At 39.7% G+C, this 24,343-nt stretch overlaps 1 protein-coding gene across 1 annotated transcript in view; it reads left to right on the forward strand.

The window, feature by feature from the left end:
• The window catches only part of LOC103778020 (B-cell receptor-associated protein 29-like), a 23,760-nt gene extending 5,594 nt beyond the window's left edge, over nucleotides 1–18,166 (forward strand). The window contains 5 exon segments of the mRNA XM_008945589.1: nucleotides 1–38; nucleotides 4,669–4,804; nucleotides 7,564–7,675; nucleotides 16,689–16,789; nucleotides 18,128–18,166. The exon segment at nucleotides 1–38 is cut by the window's left edge and continues 30 nt beyond it. Coding sequence (XP_008943837.1) covers nucleotides 1–38; nucleotides 4,669–4,804; nucleotides 7,564–7,675; nucleotides 16,689–16,789; nucleotides 18,128–18,166 — 426 coding nt within the window.
• The last annotated feature ends 6,177 nt before the right edge of the window (nucleotides 18,167–24,343 follow it).

Consider the following 24,343-nt stretch of genomic DNA (forward strand, 5'->3'; position numbering starts at 1 on the left):
AACCTCTACCTCTCAGGTTTTTCCTTATTTCTTTGGCTGTAAGTATAACATATTTGTAGCTTACTCATAGCATGTTTCTTATTGGAACTATCACACAAAGTAATGAAACTATGAAAGTAATTGGGGTTGTTTTCAAGAGATTAAATAAACAAGTGTGAGCAGGTTGATTACGAGGCAAGTAAGATCAGAGGAAATAATATCTTACAAATGTTTGAAGATTGAAAGAATATGTGAGCAGCACATGGAAAGAAACATTCTGAATCCTTTAGAAAACATGTATTTTGCAGAAATTTCTTCAGGGAATACTCATTTCCTTTCTTAAATTTATGCCTCATGTTTTTTTTTGTTTTGAACATGGACAACTGGAACTGAAAAAAAATAAAAAATGAAAGTACTGTTAAAATAATCTTACTGTGTTGCAAACCGGTATTGCATCCTGCTGTGTCAAGAAGCAAAGCTTGAGTCTGACTTGAACCAGTTTGTCTAAAGCTGTAAGTTAGGAACGGTAGGATAATGTTCTGGCTTCCAAGAAAAGTCTCGGCTATTATTTCAGATCAAGCACTTTGTGATAATTGGCTTACTATGATATAATGATCCTAAGTGCAGTATCCCTTTCAAGATGTTAAAATTATAGCTAATAAAACAGCATAACAGAAGGAGTTTTGTATTGCCCAGCAGTAGCAGCTAAGACTACCTGTGAGTCTTCACAGTAGCGGCAACAACCTACAGATCTCAGCTGAGCAAGGAGCACGTGAATTAATTTGACACAGATAATGTGAACTAATAGAAGCAGACTTGTCAGTCAGATAGTTCTTATTTGTGAATTTTTATGGTGACACTGGGCAAAGAATGCTGGCCCTGTTCTGAATTCCTTCAGTGAGCTGTTTGACATTGCCTAGATACAGAAAAGGAACACAGAACAAGGAAATGCCTGAAATCATAGAGATTTCTGACAAACTTCTTCCCCTTGGAGTGATGTACAGCCATGTTAGTTGATCATTGAGGAGCATTGTACATAAAGAAGTGTCAAGGAAAATTTGTACAAAACTTGAGCAGGAAGACTGTGGAAAAAAACAAGGAGGCTGTACCCTTGCACAATAACAACTGGAACGCATCACATTTTTTGTCTTCCTTCAGAAAGTTTAAATAAATATGCACAAATGTGACTGTGATATCTGCTCCAAGGGAGGAGTAGCTGGATTGTGTTCTGCACAAGAGCTGGAATTTAGTCCCTCAAGATGCTGCTCCTACTCGGCTTTCAGTGAGGAAAACTTGTCAGGTGGCCCTAACAGATTTTATTGTGGTTGAAAATTTGCTCTTGAAGAGGTTTGCTTAAGACTTTTTTTGGGCTGCTGGCTTTTTACCAAGATGTAGAATGCAGTAGTGGATAGATCAAAGGACTTTTTGTAGTAGAGATATTGTCCTCATCCATTAAATAGGCATGATGTCTGTCAGAGAAGGGGGAAAAAGTGTTCCTTGGGTTGCCTTATCCTACACTGCTGCTACTATCACACGACCAAGTTCAAACCACCTGTAGGTGTGAAGGGGTAGTTGGATGCCCCTGGTTCATTCTTCGAGTACGTTTAGGTTCAGCACAGCACATCAGTCAATTTGAGAATTCCAGAAGAGTGGTAGATGGAGATTCCCAAAATGGAGGAGGCAGGAAGCTTGTAACTTTGGGCGACACAACTAAAACTGTTCTCCATCTGTGGTTCAGCAATTGCAGAACACTACAGCAATTGCAGAGCACTACAGCAATTGCAGAACGCTGGGTACAGGTGAGGAAAATTACCTCCTGTCAGTGAAGGTATTTGGGCCAGCTGAGCCTTCATCCTCCAATTGTCTGCAGACAAAAGAGAAGGGTCGTACTCACCAGATGCTGTCCCCTGGGTCGAACAGAGGCATCCATGTGCTAATCTGACTTGGTGTCTTGGGAGATGTGGGGAGCCTACCAATGCTTGTCTGGCCCTCTGCTACCCCTTGCTGAACTAGAGAGGGATGAGAAGGGATGAAGACAAAAGGAAAGCTAAAGAAAACATGGACTCACTGCTCAGTGGGGCAGGGGACCAAATAATAAATGATATGGAAAAGAATGTGACATTTGAGTGTCTCATTAGGAACCTTACGTTGCATTATTCCTTACTGGTAAGGTCTGCTGTTTGGCCTCCCAGTTCTGAGACTTCTACGGGAATCAGTGGGTAACACAACATTACCCATGGTACTGGAAGGTGCAACTAGGGAGTGCTTAAGCAGATCAGGCATACAGAAATCTGTGACATCCTAAGACAGGATGCATCCTTGCATGCAGAGCAAGTTGGCCAGTGTCATTGTAGGGCTGTACTCTGTCATCTTTGAAAGGTGATCACGATCAGGAGAGGATCTTGGTGACTGTGGAAAGGCAAACATTGCTTTGTGTCCTTCTTGGAGACAGGTTCAGGATGTAGGGAACTAGAGATTGATCGGCCTCACCTCCCTGGAGAGGGTATGGAGCAAATCTCAAAGCTGTTTCGAGAGACATGGAGGATACAATGACTTGGAACAGATAGTGTGGATTTATTGAGGGGAGATCGTGGCTGATGATCCCTGTTATCCCCTGCAATGAGGTAGCTGCCTGTGTGGATAAAGGGCAGAGAAGTGGCTATTGTGTGCTTTTAGGAAGACCTTTGACGGTCTGTTGTGGTACTGTCATAGCCTAACTGGGGAGGGATGTGGGCTGGAGGAGTGGAGAGAAAGAGTGGAAAATTCTCTGAGCTTTTGGATGATAAATTCCTGAGCCAAAGGATGATAGTAATGCAAATTCCAGCTGATGCCCCTCAGGGATTAGTACTGCCTCAACAGAATCATAGAATGGTTTGGGCTGGAGGGACATTAAGGATCTAGATCATGATAGGATGGATGGTGGGATTGAATGAGCTCTCAGCAAGTTGCAGACAGTACCAGATCAGAGTGGTTGATACCTTGGAGGGCAGTGCAGAGGAGCTGGACAGGTTGGAGAAATGTGCTGCCAGAGATCACAAGAAGTTCAACAAAAATCAAATGCAAGGTCTGACATCCTGCAGGACAGGCATGTGCAGCATCCAGGCTGGGGACTGGCTGCCTGAGTAGAAAGCAGCTTTGTAGAAAAGGACATGGGGATCCTGATAGACAGCTAATTACATATTGAGCTGTAATAGCAAGGGTGTAGTAGTCAGGTAAAGAAGTGATTATTCCCCTCTACCTGGAACATGTGGTTCTGCAGCTTCAGAACAGTGTCCAGTTTTAACTCCCCAAAATACTGGAGTACTGCAGCAGGGTCCCAAGAAGGTTGAGGGAGCTTGGCTTCAGCCAGAAAGCGACACTGAAGGGGAGAGATCCTGTTGCTTCCTACAACTATGTAGTGGTAGAATGTAAAGAAGATGAAGCCAGCTTTTCTTCGTGAATCCACACAGGAATGACAAGAGGCAACAGACCAAGAACCTGGGAAATTCTGACTTAAGTTAAAATAATATTTTACTGTCAAGAGTGGTCGAACACTTTAACAAGGATCCTGAAAGATGGTGGATTCTCCATCTTTGGAGATGATGGGAACTCAAGTGGACAAGCTTCTGAGTGGTCTGCTCGACCTGTCCCTGCTTTGGCCTGGAGCCTGGATGAGATGACCTGTGGAAGCCCCTTTCAACGTGCATGATTCTGTGATTTGTTTTTAGTAGTGATGTTCTACTGACTCCTAATGGCTTATTCTGTATGTTAACGAACAATAGTAAAACATACTAACCCTTGGACAAGCAGTGACATGGGGACATCAGCTGTTCTATTAAAACAAAAAAAAAAAAAAAAAAAAAGAAAATGAGCTTTCAGTGAAAAAGCAGGGAGGAGGCTTTACCTTGAAAGCCAAAATGTCCATTAATACGCTTTCAGTTATGAAAAAGCCAATTACTTGGATTTTCAAACTTCTTTTGAAGAGCAGGTGCATAGTTATATTACAGGAGTTAATTTGAGTGTTGCTTTGACCTTTCCTTCATTCAGCAACATACTGCTTTGAAAGGCTCCAAGATGAATAGTGAAAGTCGTGATACAAAGAGGCAATCACTAGATCAAATCAAGGGAGGTATTTGCAAGACTTAAATTTAAGGTTGCCATATGAGTGCTGACATCCATTCATGTTCAGATTCATACAGTATTAATGGAATACTTTGGAGATGAATGTGCTCATGCTGCTTGTTTTATTCTTCTAAGCCCTTTTTGTGGGGTGGGTGTTTTTTTGTGTTATACTCATTACCATAACGTGTTGCTTGGGTCTTGTAATCAGAGATCCATCCTGTGTAAGCCACTAGGTCATGTAAGAGTATTTTGGTCTTTAAGGAAGAATGTCTCTGGCCCCTTAATGGCTGTGGGGTTTTGGGAACAGGGAGGTTCTGCATCAGGTAAAAAAATTACTTTTTTTTTCCCCCCTAGTGGATGAAAATCTTTTCAGTCTCTTATTTTGCTCTTATTTGTCATTGATGAGTCTGGATGCTTCCCTTCAGGTGCTTAAACAGCCCTCTCATGGTTTTGTTGTCACATCTAATACAGAAAGAAAGAAAAGGGGTTGGTTGTTTGTTTTTTCTGGTGTTTTGTTGTTTTTTTTGTTTTTTTTTTTTTTAATTTGTGCTGTGAATTACTGTGCTGTTCACTGTGTTTCTTCACCAGTGTATTGAGACGTACGGTTACCCTTCTCACCCAGTTGGCGAAAGGGATGACATCTCATGCAGCTCTGGAAGCACAAGTAAATGATGCTACTGAAGCAGCCCAAAAATACATGGCTGAGAATGAAAGGCTGCAGGAGGTACTTTTGAACTTTTGTGGTTATTTTTTTAGACAGCAAGTAGTTAGTACAAAATACTCTTGCAATGGTTTGCTCCTGAGTAATGTTAGTTCATCTTTTTTCTTCTGGTGGAAGGAGGAAGAACAATGTTCTTTCAATCTGTAGGTCAGAGTACTAAATATGAATTTCAGTAGCATTTTATTAACAGAGGAAACTAAAGTAATCCAAATAAATGAAACTTACTCTTTCCAGTATATATTTAACCAAAGCAGTAGTATATTCTTAAAAGCGGTCTCTGAATTTAATCATAGCAAGGTAGAGAGAGACACTAACGTTTTTCTTTTTATCCTGAACAGTGATCTGTTTAGGTCAGTGCTATAGCAATCCAGCATGGAAAAGCCTACAGTGTAGCTGTTGTTGTGCTGACTCTTTCTTCCAAACAGGATTTGCTCCAGTCTTGAAATGTATTCTTTAACTTGTAAAATTGGTCTTTTGTATTTCTTGTATTTTCTATTCTTGCATCTATATTTATAGTGGCTATGCCAATTTCGTAATATCTTCCTTTCTCAATAAGGCACTGCTGTAATATTAACGAGGATATCATCAAAAATTTCTTATTTAAAAGAACCACCAATTGACCAAAATATGTTCTTTTTATGAGAATAATGGAGAAAATTAGTATATCATTTGTCTGCTGTGGTTTAATATACAGTTGTATGCAGGAAGTGAAGTCAGCATAGATAATAAATGTATGAAATCTCTTCTCGTAATTGGTTAGTTTGACTTCTGTTGGAAGAGGCTGAACCATAAGCTAGAATGCTGATATCCGGGGCATGAAGTGTTTTACAGGATTCTTCAGTCTGGCATCTTGTCAAAACAAAATTCACAGCAGGTGCATACAGGTTTTCTTCCAGTTTATCTGGAGCAGTGTCTATGGTTACCAGCACTGTAATTTTTTTTTTTTTCACTAAGTCGTCAGCTGAAGAGAACAGACTCTGGACAAAAAGAGATGCAAAGGGCTTGACTAGAAGGGATGCAAAAAAATTCAGTTGTTTGAGAGGTGTATTAAAACAAGGATCACTCGCGTGTGTGTTAGGTATTTTCCAAGTATGAAATAATTCCAAAATTCTGGGATTTGGTGTTTTATCAAAATGGCCCAAACTCCTTCCCTCAGCCATGGAATTTACTGCACACTGGATCTGTTGTTTCTTTGGGTTTGGTGTTGTGGGTTGTTTTTTTTTGTCCTCTCTGTCCTGTTGGGATTTGGCCAAAAGTCCTCTTTTTGTTCTCTTTTTCACATTCTCTTTTCACATTCTCTTAGCAACACATTCTCTTAGCTGCTTGTAAGTGATAGCCAGGAACTGCAGACTGTGTTCCTGTTCCTCTTTCTGTTGCTTGACTGCATGGTTTGCAGAACCAGTGGTAGTCACAGGTACAGCCCTCATGCTGTCGCTGGATCTCTGCTGTGCTGGAGATGCAAAGTGTTCAGAATTGGTTTATTTTAACTTATTTAACATAGAGATACTATGACTTAGGTTGCTCTGTGGCTTGGCCTATGCATTTGTGTTATGTTTACAAGGGTGCTTCATTCCATCGTGAGAGAGAGGCAAGAGCACTTGCATGTAGGGCACTGGCTGTAAGTAAAAATACTTTTTAAGTTTACTCTGGTGTGCTAGGTCTGCACTGTCTCCTTTTCAGAGATTTTGTGGAGCACAAGACTTAAGGTAAAAGTTTACAGAAATAACTTTTTCTGTATTAATAGAAAGAGGTGAGCACAAAGTAAAGGAGGCAATCTGTGGCCAAGTTCATGACAAATTTGGTATGGTTTTGTTATCAGCAGTCAAATGCAATCTTTGCTCCTTGGTTAAATAGTGTCTGGAAAATTTTGTTCAGCTCTTTCCTTTGGATTCTTTACCAGTCTTCATAAGCAGTTATTTTCCTTCTTCCTAAAGTATTCCTTCCACTCTGCTCCTGCCTGTGCCCAGTAAGCTCTGGTATCACCAGTTCATCTCAGTTCTTCTGGTTTTCTTTTTCCCATTAAGCATTTAGCACTTCCTATTTCCATATTAGAGATGATGTTTAGCTGAATAATAGAGGCTATGTGACCAAAGAGTCTAATTATGGCATCTAATCCCTCATGTATGATACATAAGTCATCAATTGCATGCTGTTATCATTAGCATAGTTGCTTAAGTATAGTAGTGCCAAGACTTTGGGAGTACAGGGAGTAAACTGCTCTTACAGGGCTCTTCCTGAATCCTTTCCTAGTTTTTTTTTCTTGAATTTCAGTGGAAATCTAATCCTGATATCGAGGTATTCTGAAGATTGAAAAAGTAGCTGCAAATCTACAAGGAGAGATTTGTGATGTATCGTGTGATTTAAGTCAGAATAAATCCTCACGTGTTGCACGTAAGCATGGCAGCGCTTTGTCACCTGCAGACCCAGTGTGTATCTTCTGGAAAAGCCATTTATAACCTAAACAGAAGTGGGCTCGATGCAGAGATACAATGTACTCTTACACAGGAGATAATGCCATACTATTATAAGGATGCCATTACTAAAAGATAATCAACTTAAAAGATTGAGCACTTTTTTTTTTTATTTTTTTTTTTTAATTTTGGGGTTTGTTCCTACAACTGACTAAACCTGTCATGTTGCCATGTTGGCACTTGATAAAACCTATGACTCTGCAAGATCACAGCTGACATTCTCTGATTGTTTGGCATTAGTGTCAGACTAATGAAAGCAATATTAATTGTAGCAACTGTGGGTTTTAATAGGCCTTGAGTGAAAAAGAAAGTGGTAAGAAGAAGGAGTCAGCAGAAGCAACTGATGAAAAGTTGAAGAAGGAAATTGAACGTTTGAAAGCAGAGCTACAGAAGACATCAAATGGTCAGTATTGGCTAGGACTTCTTTGCAATTAAGGAAAATATGATTTTAACACTGGATGTCAAAAATTTATTCCAGGTGTAGCATTAATTATCAATTTACAGAACACTTGGCTTGGAGTTTCTTCATATTTGACTAGGAACTTTAAAAGTATGCCATTGCCATCCCTGTATTTAATAAATGTTTTCATTATGAGAATGTGTATAGTGTAACTTGAACATCTTAGTTAAATTGTAATTAGTAACAAATTGAACTGCTGTATTTTTAGTAGTGTTGACTTATCTTCATGGATGACATGACCAGGGTATGGATCTTTCATGTTGCAGATGTCAGCCACTCTCTGTGTATAAAATGGGGAAGTATGGGGTTGAGGTTTTTTTCTAAAAAAAATAGGGGTTTGGTCTGGTAGCAGAAGAGTCCTTGGCTAATATTCCGAATTTATATACCTCCTGTAGCAGAACTTTCAGATTTATTTTTTGTCTACAAGGAAACATGCCTTGCAATTTGTAATGTAATACTTTCTTTAGCTGCTTCTGCGATCAGGGTTTAAGTTGTCAAAACTGCTTTCCTGGCAACCCAAATTGAGATAGAAGCAGATTTTACCTGTTTGGTTCTGTCTTACTAGGATCTGTCAAGGTATGTGATGCTTATGAACACCTGGTCATCTGAAATCGGTGTTTTTAAGATAAGCCTGTGACCTTCTGAGAATTAATCAGATGTTCAGACTGTAACAAAATACGGATTTTCATGGTAGCAGATAGCATGTTGTCATCAAAACATGGCCCTGTTTTCATATTGCACGGCTCTGCTACAAAGCTGTGAGAATAACAACAAATACTTCATAAATCATTTTTCATTGTCCATTAGGAAGACAAAGAACAAGTGTAGAACAGCTGTTTTCAGCTGGGCTCGAAGCAACAAGAATATTTAAAAAAAAAAAAAAGACTGGAAAACTTGCATGGAAGAAAGAAAGTTACAGTATGGGGAAAAAGTTTGGTCACATGGGAGGATTATAGGAATGTTGTCAGGGCATGTAGGGATGCAACAAGGAAGACCAAGGCTCTCTGAGCTAAATCTGGCAAAGGAGGTTAAAGAGGGCAAGAAAGGCTTCTTCAGTTATATCAATGGGAAAAGGAAGATCAAGGAAAATGTGGGACTTCTGCTAAATGAAATGGGAGCCCTGGTGACAGATGATGCTGAGAAGGTGGAGTTACTGAATGCCTTCTTTGCTTCAGTCTTTCCTGCTAAGACTGCCTACCTCTCAGGAATACCAGTCCCTGGAGATGAGTGGAAAAGCCTGGAGGAAGGTAGACTGTACACTGGTGGATAGAGCTTGGGTCAGAGAACATCTGGGCACATTAAACACCCACAAATCCATGGGTCCCGATGCGATGCATCCAGGGGTGCTGTGGGAGCTGGCTGATATTGCTGTGCCACTCTCCACCATTTTTGAAAAATCATGGAGAACAGGGGAAGTGCCTGAGGAGTGGAGAAAAGCCAGTGGCACACTAGTCTTCAAAAAGGGCAAGAGAGAAGACCTGGGAAATCACAGACTGGTCAGCCTAACCTCCATACCTGGAGAGGTGATGGAACAACTCCTGATGGAAGCCAGATCTAGGCATATGGAGAAAAAGAAAGTTATCAGAAGTAATCAGCATGGATTCACAAAGGGAAAATCATGTTTGACTAATCTGATAGACTTCTGTGATAGCATGACTAGTTGGATAGATGGAGAGAGAGCAGTGGATGTGGTTTACCTTGACTTCAGCAAAGCTTTTGACAAAGTCTCCCACAATATCCTAATTGTGAAGCTCAGGGAGTATGGATTGGATGAGCTGACCATGAGATGGATTGAGAACTGGTTAAACAACAGAGCTCAGAGGATCATGATCGATGGGGTAGTCTAGTTGGAGGCTTGTGGCTAGTGCTGTCCCTCAGGGGTCAGTGCTGGGCCCAGCACTATTCAATATATTCATCAATGGCCTGGACGAAGGGCTGGAGTGTACCTGCAGCAAGTCTGCTGATGATACCAAACTGGGAGGAGTGGCTGACACACCAGAAGGCTATGCAGCTATCTAGAGGGACCTGGAGAGCTGGGCAGGGAGAATTTCATTAAATTCAATAAAGGCAAGTGTAAAGTCCTGCATTTGGGGAGGTACAACCCCATGCATCAGTACAGGCTAGGGGCTGATCTGTTGGAGAAGAGTTCTGGGGAAAAGGACCTAGGAGTCCTAGTTGATAGCAGGATGACCATGAGCCAGCAGTGTGCTCTTGCAGCCAAGAAGGCCAATGGCATCCTGGGGTGCGTTAAGAGGTACATGGCCAACAGGTCGGGGGAAGTCATCCTCCCCCTCTACTCTGCTGTGGTGAGGCCCCACCTGGAACACTGTGTGCCGTTCTGGGCTACTCAGCTCAAGCAGAGGGTCCAGCACAGGGCTGCTAAGATGATCAAGGGCCTGGAACACCTGTCACACAAGGAAAAGCTCAGGGAGCTGGGGATGTTCAGCTTGCAGAAGAGGAGGCTGAGGGGGGAGCTTATTAATGCTTGTAAATATCTAAAGGGTGGGTGTCAGGAAGATGGGGTTAGGCTCTTCCCAGTGGTGTCTGGTGACAGAACTAGGGACAATGGCCACAAGCTGGTGAACAAGAGGTTTAGCCTGAAGATAAAGAAGAACTTCTTTACCATGAGAGTAACAGAGCCTGGGAATGGGCTGCCCAAGGGGGGTAGTGGAGTCACCATCTCTGGAGACTTTCAAGGCCCGTGTGGACGTGTTCCTGTGTGATGTACTCTAGGTGATCCTGCTCTGGCAGGGGGGTTGGACTAGATGATCTTTTGAGGTCCCTTCCAACCCCTAACATTCTGTGAATCTGTGAACAGTCTCATTACTTCAGGTTCTCAGGCAGGTTTGATTGCGGGTTTTCCCTCTCCTGCTGTTTTCTTACAGAAAGGGGGTAAAACTGCCTTTGAAGTGACAGGATCAATGAAGAATTTAAATGCATATGTTTTGGTGGTATGTAACACTAATATAATGTAAGCTTTTCAGTCAGGAATGCTAGAGAAAGCTAAGGAATAAATAGATTTACCGCATGCTGCTTCAGCTGCAGTCTCCCTGTGGGCTGTTGCCCGTCCAAAAGATGTGTAAATTAAGGCATGAGTGGGTCTTTTGTTAGGGGGAAAGTGAGGGAGAGGGTCTTTTTGAGGAATGGATAGGAAAATAGTTACAACCTTTCCCCTGATGCCATCCCCCTCATTGCCAAAACAGAAAAGCCCATGGTTACATTAATTAGCATCATCAGCTAGATGTTGTTAAGGTATGTCCATCGTGTTTTCTGTAAGTTTTCTCATACCTTATTTTGAGCCAACTGATAGCCAGAAAGCTTAAAGTATGTGATAATAAACACATCAGTAGACACAGCTTTCTGTAGAGTGTTAGAGATTTAATGTGAATTGAATTTACTGTTTTCTTTTGAAATTTCTGCAGCTGAGTAGGTGCATGTTGAGTTTCATGCTTGCCAGGTGTGAGGAATGCAGTACACAAAATCTAAGCTGAGATTGAAAAGCTTGTTTTACTTCTTTTTAACAGTTTCATGCCACTGAGGTCACATGGCTAAAGGAACCTTTCCTTTGTGTCCACAGAGTCTAATCAGTGAAATTTTGGCAATATTTTTTGGGGAAGGGGAGGGACTGAAGAATGTATGGGGTGTCACCTAGTAATGAAAGAAGGCAAAACTAATATAAAAAGGAAAACTGGTTTGTTTTTTTTTTTTTTGAGGGGTGGGCTCTTTCTATTTGTTTTTCAGCTATGCTATCAGTAAAAGTAATAAATTTGGATTTTGTTCCTGATTTGGTTTGGGGCTTTTTTGCTGGTTGAATGAAAAAACAAGTACGAACTTTTTCACAGAGCAGTTTCAAATATCCATTTCTCTGGTCTGACACATATATTAAGCTACTTACACATGGTGATAGGGTCATATATAACTTTATAGTAGTCCACATGTTGAAAGCTGGGCTATCTCAATATAGTGGCACCCAGGAGGAATTCTAAATATAAGTGTTTCATAAGTGTAAGTCTGCTTCATGTTTAAGTAATGTAGTTTAGTATCAGATTAATGCTATGACTTCAGGGGAATTACTAAATTCTGAGAAAAGATTGGAAATAAAGTGACAAAGATAGCAGCCAAATTTCTTTTCTTTTCAGACTTGGCTTTATCCCCCTTGATGCCTTTATTTGCTTTATCACAGACATGAAGAAAAGGGGGCTAGTTCTTCACTACTTTATTGCAGACCCACATACTGGGGATTTTATAGGCACCCAGCAGTGGGACTAGCACTTTCAGAGCCTAAATCCATGTTTAGCATACCTGGACGTGTAATAACATGACTATTTAGAAACCTCCTGAGATGGTATTTTATTGATACACTTGTATATTACAAAAATTGTCTCACCGATACCAAGAAATAAATGTATGTACTACTAGGAGCACCCAGTGCTGATGTGAGAAATGTCTAATGTGTAGCAGGAGAAATAATTTCTAACAAACTGTTGATTCAGATTAAAGGCTCTCAGTATGGCTGCAGGTCTCAGACTATAGGAATTTTCTGGGGATAGAAGACATGCTGTGATACTGCTTCATTTTGATAGTTTTCAAAATTATCCAAAAAGCTACAACAAAACAAATTATCTGCAACTGGATATAAGGTCAGAGTCTGCAAGAAGTTTCACAAAGCAGCTGTCTTTACAGCAGTCCTTGAGTTTGGGACAGGAATGGTACTTTTAGTGCATTAACTTTTTTTTTTTTCCTCTTGTGACACTGTCCCTAGTGTATGGTAAAGGCTCCAGCTTCATTTACACAACAGGAATTTATATAGACTTGAGTTCAACTCTTTCTGAAAATACTTTCTATTTATATATTGTTGTCATAGGCATATGGTGGGACAGGAGGAAACTGATGAAACTTCTGTGCTACCTTTAATGAGGTTTGTTTTGTGTACAGAATGTGTCATGAGTGCTTTGAGGTTCATGGTTGCATAGTGGTGTAGGAGACAGCAAGAGTAACAATTAATGTTGCATCCTTCCTCCCCATGAAGGTTGGTTTTCAAATGGCTTTTAGTTGCTGACTGTTTTAGAAAGTATGCATGTACACGTGTACAACTCTCACTTAAATGCTAAGGTTATCAAGTCAGAAAGTAATAAACCATACAAATATTGGGAATATATTTCATAGAACATCTGCTGCCAGGGAGAGTTCATCTTTGCCTTTGTGTTGCCATGCAGGCTGGTGCCATGCATGAAAATTATATTTATTTAGAGCTCCACTGAAGCACTCCAGTTTTTAAAAACAAGCAAAACAACAACAAAAAGAAATCAAAACCCCAAACTCAGCTTTCTTTTATAAGTTTGGAATAGGAGATAAAAGTTAGAATTGACTGCGGTCTCATGCCGTTTAGCCAGCGGCAGGGGCAGGTTTAGGAACAAAGTCCATTGTACTTAACCTTACTTTTTAACTGTGAGCTTATAACTTTGATGGGAGCCATTGCACGATGTCATGTGCAACAAAAGTTGACATTCTCGTTGATTGGGAGGGATGGCATTGCATGCAGTAAGCATGGGTTTGTTGTGCAAGGCTGTTTAAACCATCTGAGGATGCTGTAACATCCCTTTTGTAACAAAACTTAATATCAGGTTGTGAAAAGTACTTGGAGCAAATTTGTGTGTCATTTTTTTCCCCTCTGCCTTTTTAAGCTTTATCTGACTATCACATCTTAAGAAGAGAATTCAGAATTAGAATGCAATTACTTGACTGGAGTTGTGTTCCCAGCTTTACAGTGTGTTTGCTGGCAAATCTCTTCTCCTGTCAGTGCCTAAATTCTTAAATTTGAATAGCTCTTTCTCAGCTTGAAGACTCTTTTAAGAGAGGGATCTTTCTTAGTCTTAAACTAGTCCAGATCATTTGGGTTTTAGACTTGTATTGTTAACAATGCTAATTCAAGTTCCAGATCATTTCCTTAGTAGCAACCCCTGTAAGTCAAGAGATTTAGTCAGACCAGGACTAGCAGTTGTGCAGAGAAATGTCCAGTTGTTGCTTTTGTTGCTGTTTGCCTTTGTTTTACTGTTTGGTTCTCCTTGCTGAAGCAAGAAGATAATAGAAATGCTACAGGTGCTGGACTGTTGTAACTCTTCAGGGCAGTTTTATTCCTCATCTTGCTTCAAATTTAGAGGAATCTGAAGTAAGCTATCTGTCCTGGAACAGGATAGAGATAACGTGGGAAGGGAAGGATGAGTTCTCTACTTTTCCCAAGCTGTACGTGTTGCATTAGTTTATGGACCTCCATTCACACATCAAGTGTAAAGGGATAAAGTTTTCCAGAAATGTCTTCCATTGATATACTGCATTAAGAATATTTTGCTGTCTATTCTTTGAAGGGAAGAGGAAAAAATGAACAAGGGTAGTCCACATCTCACAGTACTTAGGCTCAGTGCCAGTTTTGGCACCTGCTGCCTGCTCCTCTCATTAGTTGCATTAAAGGAGAAGCAGCATTGCCACCTGCTCACTCATTTACTTGGTAGCAACCATCAACTGCTGGGTTTTACTTGCTGCCAGTCCAGCTGTTCTGTCTCCTGTGAGGCAAAGTAACAAGCCAGATGGAAGCCAGAAATAATAACTGACTGTACTGTGCACACATCTGTTTCCTGCTGGATGAGTGTTCAGACGATACAGTCCATATGCCAAACCAGTATACCCGTACAATCGACTTGACTGCACTGCAATGTTCATGCACTGGCGAAACAGTTGGGTGGTGATGTGAAATAGTTGAGCAGTGATGTGTGGATGGTCCCTGTTGCCTGACGAGTAGACATCCAGAGAAGCTGGTGCACTGTGGAATTCACGTGATCAGAGATGTACTGCTCCTTTTTATTGTGTAGCCCCAACAGGGATGAGTGTGGGTTTGTTTCTTGGTTATTGTCCGTAGCCAACACAGGTGGAAAGGACAATCTGTTCTTGGCTTTTTCTTCTTCTAGGGTTAGGCGAAGTGTTGCTGTCATGCATCTGTTTTGGTCAAAACACTGAAACAATGAAGTGGCTTGTTTGCTTTCTTGCTTTGCAGATACTCCTAGATATTTTTTTCATGTTCTAAAAATACAGTAGTTTTTAGTTGCAACTAAAGTACTGTGGTGCTGCTTGTAAATAGCTAAATAGTATTAGACCAATAACATTGAGTTACATCTTCAGTAAAAATTAATGTCTTTGTTTCTGTAACTATGTACAAGAAAGTTTAAACCAAGGCAAAATGTAGCTTTGTAACTACCAGATTCTTGAAGATGCAAAATGGCATTTGTGCATGTTTTTTCTTTACAGCTTAAAATTCAGAAGTTTATCAAATGGTCATGTTTATTTTAGAATGATTTCCAAATTTTACTGTTGAATATTTTAAACAGTAGCAAGATCAGAGAAAGAGTAAATGTAATTGGTCTTGACTCATCAGATAAGTGGAAATCATATCTATTCCAAATACCACTACCTTTAGAAAAACTTTTTTTTTTTATTGATGCTGTGAAGAATGCATTAAAGGATGAAGGATCTCTCCATAAGAGTATGGCAATGAAAGAATGGCAAGAGACGGGATGAATTTTTTTACCATGTTGGAGTCGATATACATAAGTGTAATTAACTTCAGTAAACCAGAATTTCAAGCCAGGTAAAGGTCCTATTACTGGAAAACAACTCGCAGACCTGTAAAATGAGAATTACTTTGAATTTATACATTCAAATGAATTAAAGTGGCAGGCATGCTGGGTGAGGGAGTCTTCCTTTTTGCATGTAGGAAAATGGTCAGATCTCATGTCCTGATGTTTCAGGAACTCGTGCCCAAAGAGAAACGTGGTTCAGACCAGAGTGCTTGTAGCTAGGTTCTTAAAAAAAAAGCCCATCTAGCACCTCATCTTTTGAGAACAGGCTCTTACAGAAGTGTTGCAATTCTTGAGTGTCTTGCAGGTCTCTGGGAAAGAACAGTTAGGGACCTCACAGTCAAGGCTAGATCCACATTTTTGGAACAAAGAATTGCAAGTATTTGTTTTTTTTTTTTATTTGTACCATCAAGATTTGCTTTTTAGATACAGCTGTGTGAGGCAGCATTATAGGTCCTTAACAACGTTTCTTTGTTTTAGCATGAAGAAGTCAAGTTTGAGGGTAGGCCTGTGCTGCAGAGAAATACCAAGATACCTGAGATACTTAAAGCAGAGGAATATAAAAATGTCTAAATGACCTTACTTGAATGCTTACATAACAGCTTAGAAGTAATGGCTTTATGAAACTTTATGCTGATTTACCCTGCATTGTGAATTAACCCCTCTGGAGTCCTGGGCTGTTTTGTACTGCAGCATAAACACACTCTCAGTTTATGATGTTGACTATGTGTATAGTAATAATTACTTTTTTTCATGTTAAAAAACTGTTCACAGGTGTCTGTTCTGCCTCCACCATTTCTACCTTCTCATCCATAGTGATGTGTCTAGTGAATTAACTCATGCATGGTAAAATATATACTAGGGTGAAAAGGTCTATACTCCTATAATAACGTATTATAGCTCTTTTTCCCCCACATTTTATAGATTACCTCAGTTGCTTTGCTAAAATCTTGCCCAGTGTTTGAGTTCCCTCTTTAAGAGAGCTGACAGTTTGACTTTTGAAGGTGTAGGGTTTTGTTTTTCTAGAATCATCTTCTACAGTGTGACAGAACACTGTAGTCATCACTGTCTTGTCACCTCCATCAGCGGTTTATTGGTCTTGCCCCTTCCTATTCCCTTCACTGTTCTTACTCAACACAAGTCACTCTTTTTCCCCTTCCTGTCCTGCTCATCTCTTCCTGTGTCCATCTGCAATGCTGTATTTTAAATTTAAGGGTTTTTTAGAGGAAGGACTGTCTAGTGCACTGGAGCCTTAATATATAACTAGGGCTCTGGGGAACTGCAGGAATTCTAGTAATAATTAAATCATTAATTCTGATATTTTGCAGCTCTCCACAAGGCAAATAATGAAGTAACTACAGTTAAAAAACAGTCTGAAGGCCTTAAAAGAGAATATGATCATCTGATGAAAGAATATGAACAGCTTCAGGTAGGTGATTCTGGATCATTATATGAGCACAATGTTCTGAAATTGCACCACAAAATCCTTTTTGTTCTTTATTTATTATGCAAGAGAATCCACCAAATTCTTCACTATGGCATAAAGTTACCATGGGCAGTACTCCTTAAACTATATCAAAATAGTAGAATTTTGTTTTCCAAAGGCTGAGTGGCAAAGCTGTTTAGTTTGGATTAGGGTTTTTTTTTTTGTTTTGTTTTGTTTTGTTTTTTTTTTTTTACTTCAGGTGACAAAGTGCAGGTCATCACTAGACTTGATTTTGCTGTCACTTGGGAAATAAGATTCAGATAGTTTTGCATGTGATGATCAAAGTGAAATCTTGTGACAAAATGATAGGAGTAGCATGTGTGTGGTATGTACATAATTTAGAAGAGTAATTTTATTTTGTTTGCTCTTTAAACATGTTTTTGCAGTACTGGATTATAAATGTTGCAATACTGTTGATACGCAAGAATAAAAACAAAACAAAGAAAACCTATCCAACAAACAGCCTAGGCTAAAAACAGGCCACTATAAAAGTTCAAACTGAAGTACCAAATAAAAAAATTAATTTAAAAAACCCAAACTTAGCAAGCAAAAGCTGGATTAGCAGTTTGATTGGGTTTGCAAGTTCACACGGTTTTCTACCAATAATCCATACAGTATTTTTTTTATGGTAAAACTGTGACCCCCGCCTGTTCTAAGTTGTCTGACGTGTTTCTATGTTCCACCCTAATTTCTGTCTCAGAATTCAACCAAAATTCAATAAAAATGAAAGTTTGCCTGTTTAAAAGGAATGGTTGCAGGAGGAAATAAATTATCAGTGTTAAAATTACAGTGACTTGCTTTTCAATAAGAGCTGTTTGTGGGTCCTGTATTAATAAAATAAAATTTTAAAAGGCAAATTTGAGTTGGCTTCATGGAGTACAGGAAGAAGATTATAACCATTTACTGATTCCCAACCTCACCCTTTACAGAGATGTCTCAGCTGATCTCTGTGTTCAAATTAAGACCACCATGCATGTCCTGTCTTTGTTGTGCTTCCCTGTGTAATGAGCCATAGTAGTCCTGCTGCATTTCTAAGAGTCTTGTGGTCTAGAACACACATCCTTACAGTTTTCTGTGTTTACCTCTAAATGGAAAGAACAGAAGGTACTGAGCACAGGGTAGAGGCAGCTGCTAAGGATGAATCCATTGATAGAACACGCTTTCTGCTGGGTTTCCTGCACAGTTCAGCTGTATTGTGAGCAGGGGAGCAAGGGGTGGCTGCATGGCTGTTGCTGCACTAGGATCAGAAGATTAAAATCCTTTTAATCTGTCTCTTTTCAGGACAGTTTAAATGAAGCAGAAGACAAGAAAGACCTGTAAGTGCATCTAAGATGGATGTCGTCAGTACAGTTGCTTCAGTGTGTAAAGCCTTGTGCTGTTTAGGTTTCTGATGCTTATCCAAAACAAAACTTGAGTTTTCTAAAAAGCACGTGCACTGCAGGTCACTATTCAGATTCCTCTAATATATCTTGGTTGCCAAAATATTCCATGTTGCCGATAAAACATTAAGTGGCTTACCCGATTTATCATGGAGTTTGTCACTTTTCTTGTGAGAAGAAACTCAAACATCTTTCACTTCCTTCTGGAGCAACTTGAATGTTCTCCAACCTTTTGCCTTCCAGAATGGTAACAGATATGCACCATTTGCTTGTAGCATTTGAGGTTGTATATCACACTATATCTTGAACATACGTTTGCTTAAACCTCCTTTGCAACACCTGTTTGGAGTATTCAGAAGTTTGGTTACCAGCGTGTTGAAGAAGGCTGAAAGCTTTTAATAAGTCATTCCACTTCAGTGGAAAAGTGAATGACAATCAATCTAAGAAAGAAAGAAGGTAGGAAAACTGCTTGTGTCACTAGCTTGTGACTTTCACTTAGCCACACAGATGGGTGTATTTTGACAAATACTTTGCATGCCAGTTTTATTTTTCTTTAATATATTGGGTTACTTCAGTTTTTGTAACCAGAGTTTTGGGTTGGTTGGTATTAACGATCTGTATTTTTGCACTGTTTACATCTGTTCACTCTGTATGTGCCACCTAACCTCTTTTGCCTTGCTAAGTAAAAATTCTTTTTAAATGTAGATAGTTTGTTTTGTTTTGTTTTCATGGATACGATACCTCGAATAAACGTGCACTGTTTTGCATAAGCCCTGTTTGGCATTCAGAAAGTTGTTTTGAGTTTCTTTTTTGTTAGTTGGTTCCAGTTTACATTTGAAAGTTGGATATATTTGTTATATTAAAGGGATTGTTTAAGTTGATGAGTTCCTGGGTTTATTCATGTAAATCTCTCCCAACATACTACCTCATCAGAGTAAAAGGTGTATATACACAAAGAACAAAGTACACTTCTAACTTAGTGACATTTAACTTTCCCTGCTTTTCCTGGAAAATACAGCCTTCTTCACAGGAGTGGTTTTGATTGCTCTGGAAATAGCATTTGTCTAGCTTCAACTTTAAACATAGTCTATTAAGTACTATAAAACATATTAACACAGCATATTAAATAAGAATGCAGAGTGTGTTCTCAGAGTTTCCAGAACACTGGAGATCTATGTTTTTTATTTTTTTGATATATCAAAACTTTCATGGAAAGCAACAGATATTAATGCCAGCATATACACGTTTTGGTGATGTAGCTGATGCTGCAATGCTGGGGATTTTTTATTTTGTTGCTTCCCCCTCTCCCTTCTGAAATATTTAAAGTTATGGTAGAATGTTATCTCCAGTCTGATCTAAAGAGTGTGGTTAGAAGCCTTAGAGGTATAACAAGTGCTAGTTTTAATAACAGTACAAAAAACTCAACTGTTTTTCTTATTTTAAGGCCCAGAACAAAAGCAAATATTACTTACTATTTACTGTTATCTGCTCACTAAAATTCAAGCATTTCTTCCTATACTGCAAGTAAATAACTAGATAATTAGCAACACAAGAAAAGATGTCCTACACTGGACTCTACATCCCAAAAAAAAAAATTTATCTTAGAAAAAATAAGATGGAAAAAAAAATGGGTAGCACTGGTGGTATCAGTACTTCTTGAGAAGGAACTCCAAATACTGTACAGTAACTCTTGCTGTAGACCATGACAGAAGTGTGGAGGAGTGCTCTGTGGAAGCTGAAATGCTGTCTGGCATTTTATATATGCAACATGCAGTCCACACAGGGTAGTGGCCTCCTGCTCTCTGTAATTATATCAGTCTCCTCAGCCTAGCAGTTTCCTGCTGGCTGCCTGGAAGCTGGGGATCCCCTTGTTGAGAGATAAAGGAGACAACAGCTTAAAACAAAAAGCCCTGTATGCGGGGCCATAGAGAATGTGTTCTTAATTAAAAATTAGGGGTTGCTTAAAACCCGCACACTTCCTACTCAGCCTCCAGTCATTTCTTCTGTCATATCTGTATCACCAGATTTCCCTGTCATGGAGTAGAATATGACATCAGTTTTCTACTTGTCTGTTGTGGGTGGTCACACACATTTGACTGAGTTGCATTATCATATGCTCAGCTCTTTGGAATCACAGACTGGGGTCACCTAAAAATAACCTCCTGTTACAGAGATTGAAAATATTTTGTAATATCTGCTTTGTAGATCAGTATTCTTGGGAAGAACGTGTTTCTTTTATAAAATTATAGGTCTAAATAGCCCATCTGAAAATTCCAGCAGATGGGAAATCCTTCAGAACATTGTGCATTTGCACTGTTTCACAATACTTCATACATGTTCAAAGCCTGCAAGAGTCTGGGTTGACAGAATTCTCAGTTTTCTCATCAGTAGCTTTAAGTTACAGTTGGTATATAGGGAAATCAACATTTCATGGATTTAAGTCCTGGTCTTTCAGGTGGTTTCGTCAGATTTTCATTTTGCGTGTTTTGCAGGAAAGAGATGAAAAAAAAAAGTTAAATCTCCTCTGATACTGATGGAATTAAAACTGCTTCCTGTGCTCATGTTTGACAGATTATTTAATTCAGGGTATGTGTCTCCAGAAGTAAGAATTTAGAGCTCTTTATGCTCTAAATTTAAACATCAAAGTAGTTGTCTAGTTGTTTAGGAGCTTTTTTCCCCCCCTCTTTACAAAAGTAGATTTGTGCATTTTCAGTACTTTGGGTATTGGGAGAGTATTAATTCTAAAAGTATTTGCACAGGTTTAACTGATGGTAGCTTTAAAAGAAGTTGAGATGCGTTTTCATGTTTTGTTTTTTTTTTTCATAAACCCCTTTTTTTGGTGTGTCAAGAAAGCAGTGAGGTCATGGTGGGTGCATGAGAACTGACCTGAATATTAATAGACTTAACTACATGCTTTGGTATCTCCTTAAATGAAAGCACCCTCAGCTAGGCAGTATGTTTTTCCCTTTTTCTGTTTTTACAGCAAACAACTCATAATGTAACTCCTTTAATAACAGAATTTTCTGAGAACGTACTCTTGCATCAGCACTCCCTGTGTTTGCTGCTGCTGGAGTCCCTAGCTGCGTAGCATGAGTGAAAAGACACTGTGTGTTCCTCGCTTGTTTTGGAAGGTGAAAGCTCTGGGTTTCACTCAGCATTGAAAATTACATTGAAGGGTTTTTTTCCAAATGTGACGTTACTGTAGAAGTATTGCATGACTACCTCAGCTCTCAAGTGCTCCTTGAAACGCTGAATTTACTTCGTAAGCTCTTTGGGACAGAAGCCCTCACTCTGCCTTGCCTTTGGACAGTGCTGATCCCAGTGGCAACTGTAATCTGGGTCCTGATGCAACCTGACACAGATCATTTTACAGATAAGTTGGAAAATCAGCTCTCAGTTACATCTTCCCACTCCTCCAGTACTCTGTGCTGACTAGTACTGTGTAGTTTTATTGTGTAACATCTGAAAACTTATTTCTGGAATTGAGCATCCCCAGTTCAGAAATAAGGTGGGATATGTTATTTTCAATGTAAAATGTAACACTCGTCTTTCGCTCTTGAGGCAAACGTGCAAATAGGGATGGGCATTGCAAGGTGTGTTTGTGAGGAAAATGAGACTCCCTCTAGCTTTGTGTCCATAACTCCAAAATACATCTGTGGTCTGTAAGAAGTGCCTATTACCATCTGCAAGTGCAAGTCTGCCCTAAAAGGATGTGGCTAGTCCGTCTCCGGATTTGGGAGAGCTGAGTGAGGGGGGAGCAGGCTACATTCCTACAGAGCAGGTCTACACATGCTAGAGGATTTCCCTCTGAGCTCTACCAAGGTGGTTTCAGTTGAGCAATACAACCGAGTCTAGGATGTTCAGATCCCCAAGCAAACACACGAGTTCTCAAGGGTTTAGTGAGTGGGAGCCTACCCTCTATGTGTAGTAACTAAGGGGAGTTAGATACTAGAGCTTCTGCTGGAAGTGATGAGACACCAAACCCTAGGGAAAATTAAAATTGGAAGCATCTCTCAAAACTCACTAGAGTGGAAACTGGATACCAGTTGCAGCTGTGATAAAAGCAAGTCTGCAAGGCCTGCGAGTTAAGCTATGCCTGGTTTAAGTCATAGCTTAAATCCTTTATTCTGCCGCCTGAGATCTCATTGTCTGCGTAAGCTGATTTTGTTTGCACATCTCTGAAAACGCAGCCAGAAGAGGCAGGAGTTTTGGTGATAGCTGTGTTTTGTGAGATAGCTTAATATCTGCTCACCTTGAAGGTGAGACCATGTTCTACATCTTATTTAGCCTGAGGTTTAAATCCATATTCACGTAACTGTGGAAGAAGAAGCTAAGATGGGAAGGTATTAACCTACTCTTCCTTTTGAGTTTAAGACACGGTACAGAAAAGAGACAGTGTGAGCAGAAGGAAGAGAGGGACTGTTATTCTTGGCCAGCAAGGACAAAAATCTTAGGCTTTGATTCTTCTCCAGGCATTACTTAGGCATTTAGAGTTAAGGACTTGGGAACAGCATACAGTGATACTGTAAGGACGAACTTGGAAACAGGCTGTGTGTCCATCCTAGACTGTTTATCTCTTGCCAAGTACAAAATGAACTAATTAGGAAATAGTAGTAAATAATAAGGTAAAAAAAAAATTTAGAAGACTGATGTAGATGTCAAGGTAAAAAAATAAAAAAAAAACAAAATAAAAAAAAACAACCACAACCAAGCCTAAAATCTAAAAAGCTAAAGTTGGAAAAGGAAAGGAGGAGGCTGTTTTCTAGCTTGAAGGGTCAGTGTTCCAGGGGAAGGGGGTGCTATGTGGGCAGCATCCCCACTGGGGTCAGTGTCATCACAGTTTAGAAACTCGTTGCTTCTGCTTTCATACAGGTCTGTCTCTGTGTGTGGGATCCATTCTGAAGTAGGCTTTGCATTATTTATCCGCTTCCTCAAATAATTTTCTTTTCAAATTCTCAAAGTGAGTTGCATTACACAGATGGAGCTTTTTTTCCTGAATTCTCTTGTCCTCATATATGCATACTTCTGTCCTGCCAATATGCATGGTCCTACAGAGTTCTCATCTGTAGAACATCTGCTGATCCCACAACATCTCATCACCTGAGATGCTGAACTTTGGAGCTCCATTCAGGCAGAGACATACTGCAGGAAACAAACTGGCAAAGAACACGAGTTATAGCCAATTCCGATTCGTCTGTCTGTAGTCTCGCTGTGTTAATGGCCATGTTCAGTGTGACTTTTTGCTATCACCCTGTTCTCTTCTAGAATCCTAGTTATATTAAGATAATTGTAGTTTTGTGGGTATTCTAAGAGAAAATAATATGTAATACACATCCAGTCCTCAAAGTTGAGTTTATGTTGTGAATGTACAGTGTCTGTGCTGGGTTCCTGCAAATGTTTTTGCTATTATTCTTTGCTTTAATTATTAACCTAGAAGCCATTTTGTCTTGTGGAGTCATTTGGTTGTCTTTGCGTTCATTTTAGAACCTAAGATGTTACTACAACAACTTTTCAAAGCCAGATTTCAAAAGTACTTTTCATGCTACTCCATATTCATCAGGAGTGGATTCTAACCCAATAGAATGCTCAGTTTTGATGCCATCTCAGTTTTCTGTATGTGCTTTAGTATATGCCTAACTGAATCAAGCTACTCTTCTGTTTTCCAGCATGAATTCCATTTCCCCATAGGATTATCTGCTAGCAAAAAAAATCTGAAAGCTTTCCCACTCTGGAGTGAGTAACATTTACATAAAACCACCTTCCTTAACACACAAAGTCCTACCACTAGATACTAACTCTCAGTTTTTACTCACTCCAGTGCCACGCTAATGAGCTTCTAAAAAGTTCTGGGAGTCAGTTTAGGAACCTGGCTGTTTTGCTTCGTGATTAGAACATTGCTCAGATCAAAGCATTTCAGCAGTTTACTGAGACACTTCTTGCAGTTCAGCAGCTGGGGAAGCCTGTTGCACCATTGGAAAGCCTGAGCTCTGTTACACTATGAAAGATCATTTCAGCAAGTAGCTTCTTTCCAGTTTAGCAACATTGGTTTCAACATGCCTCAAGTTAGGACTAGACTAAAACACTATGAAACAAAGGCCATCAAGAATGTGCAGCTTGA

This window comes from Merops nubicus, unplaced genomic scaffold (genome assembly GCF_000691845.1).
Source record: "Merops nubicus isolate BGI_N331 unplaced genomic scaffold, ASM69184v1 scaffold11588, whole genome shotgun sequence".
NCBI classification, from domain to species: Eukaryota; Metazoa; Chordata; class Aves; order Coraciiformes; family Meropidae; genus Merops; species Merops nubicus.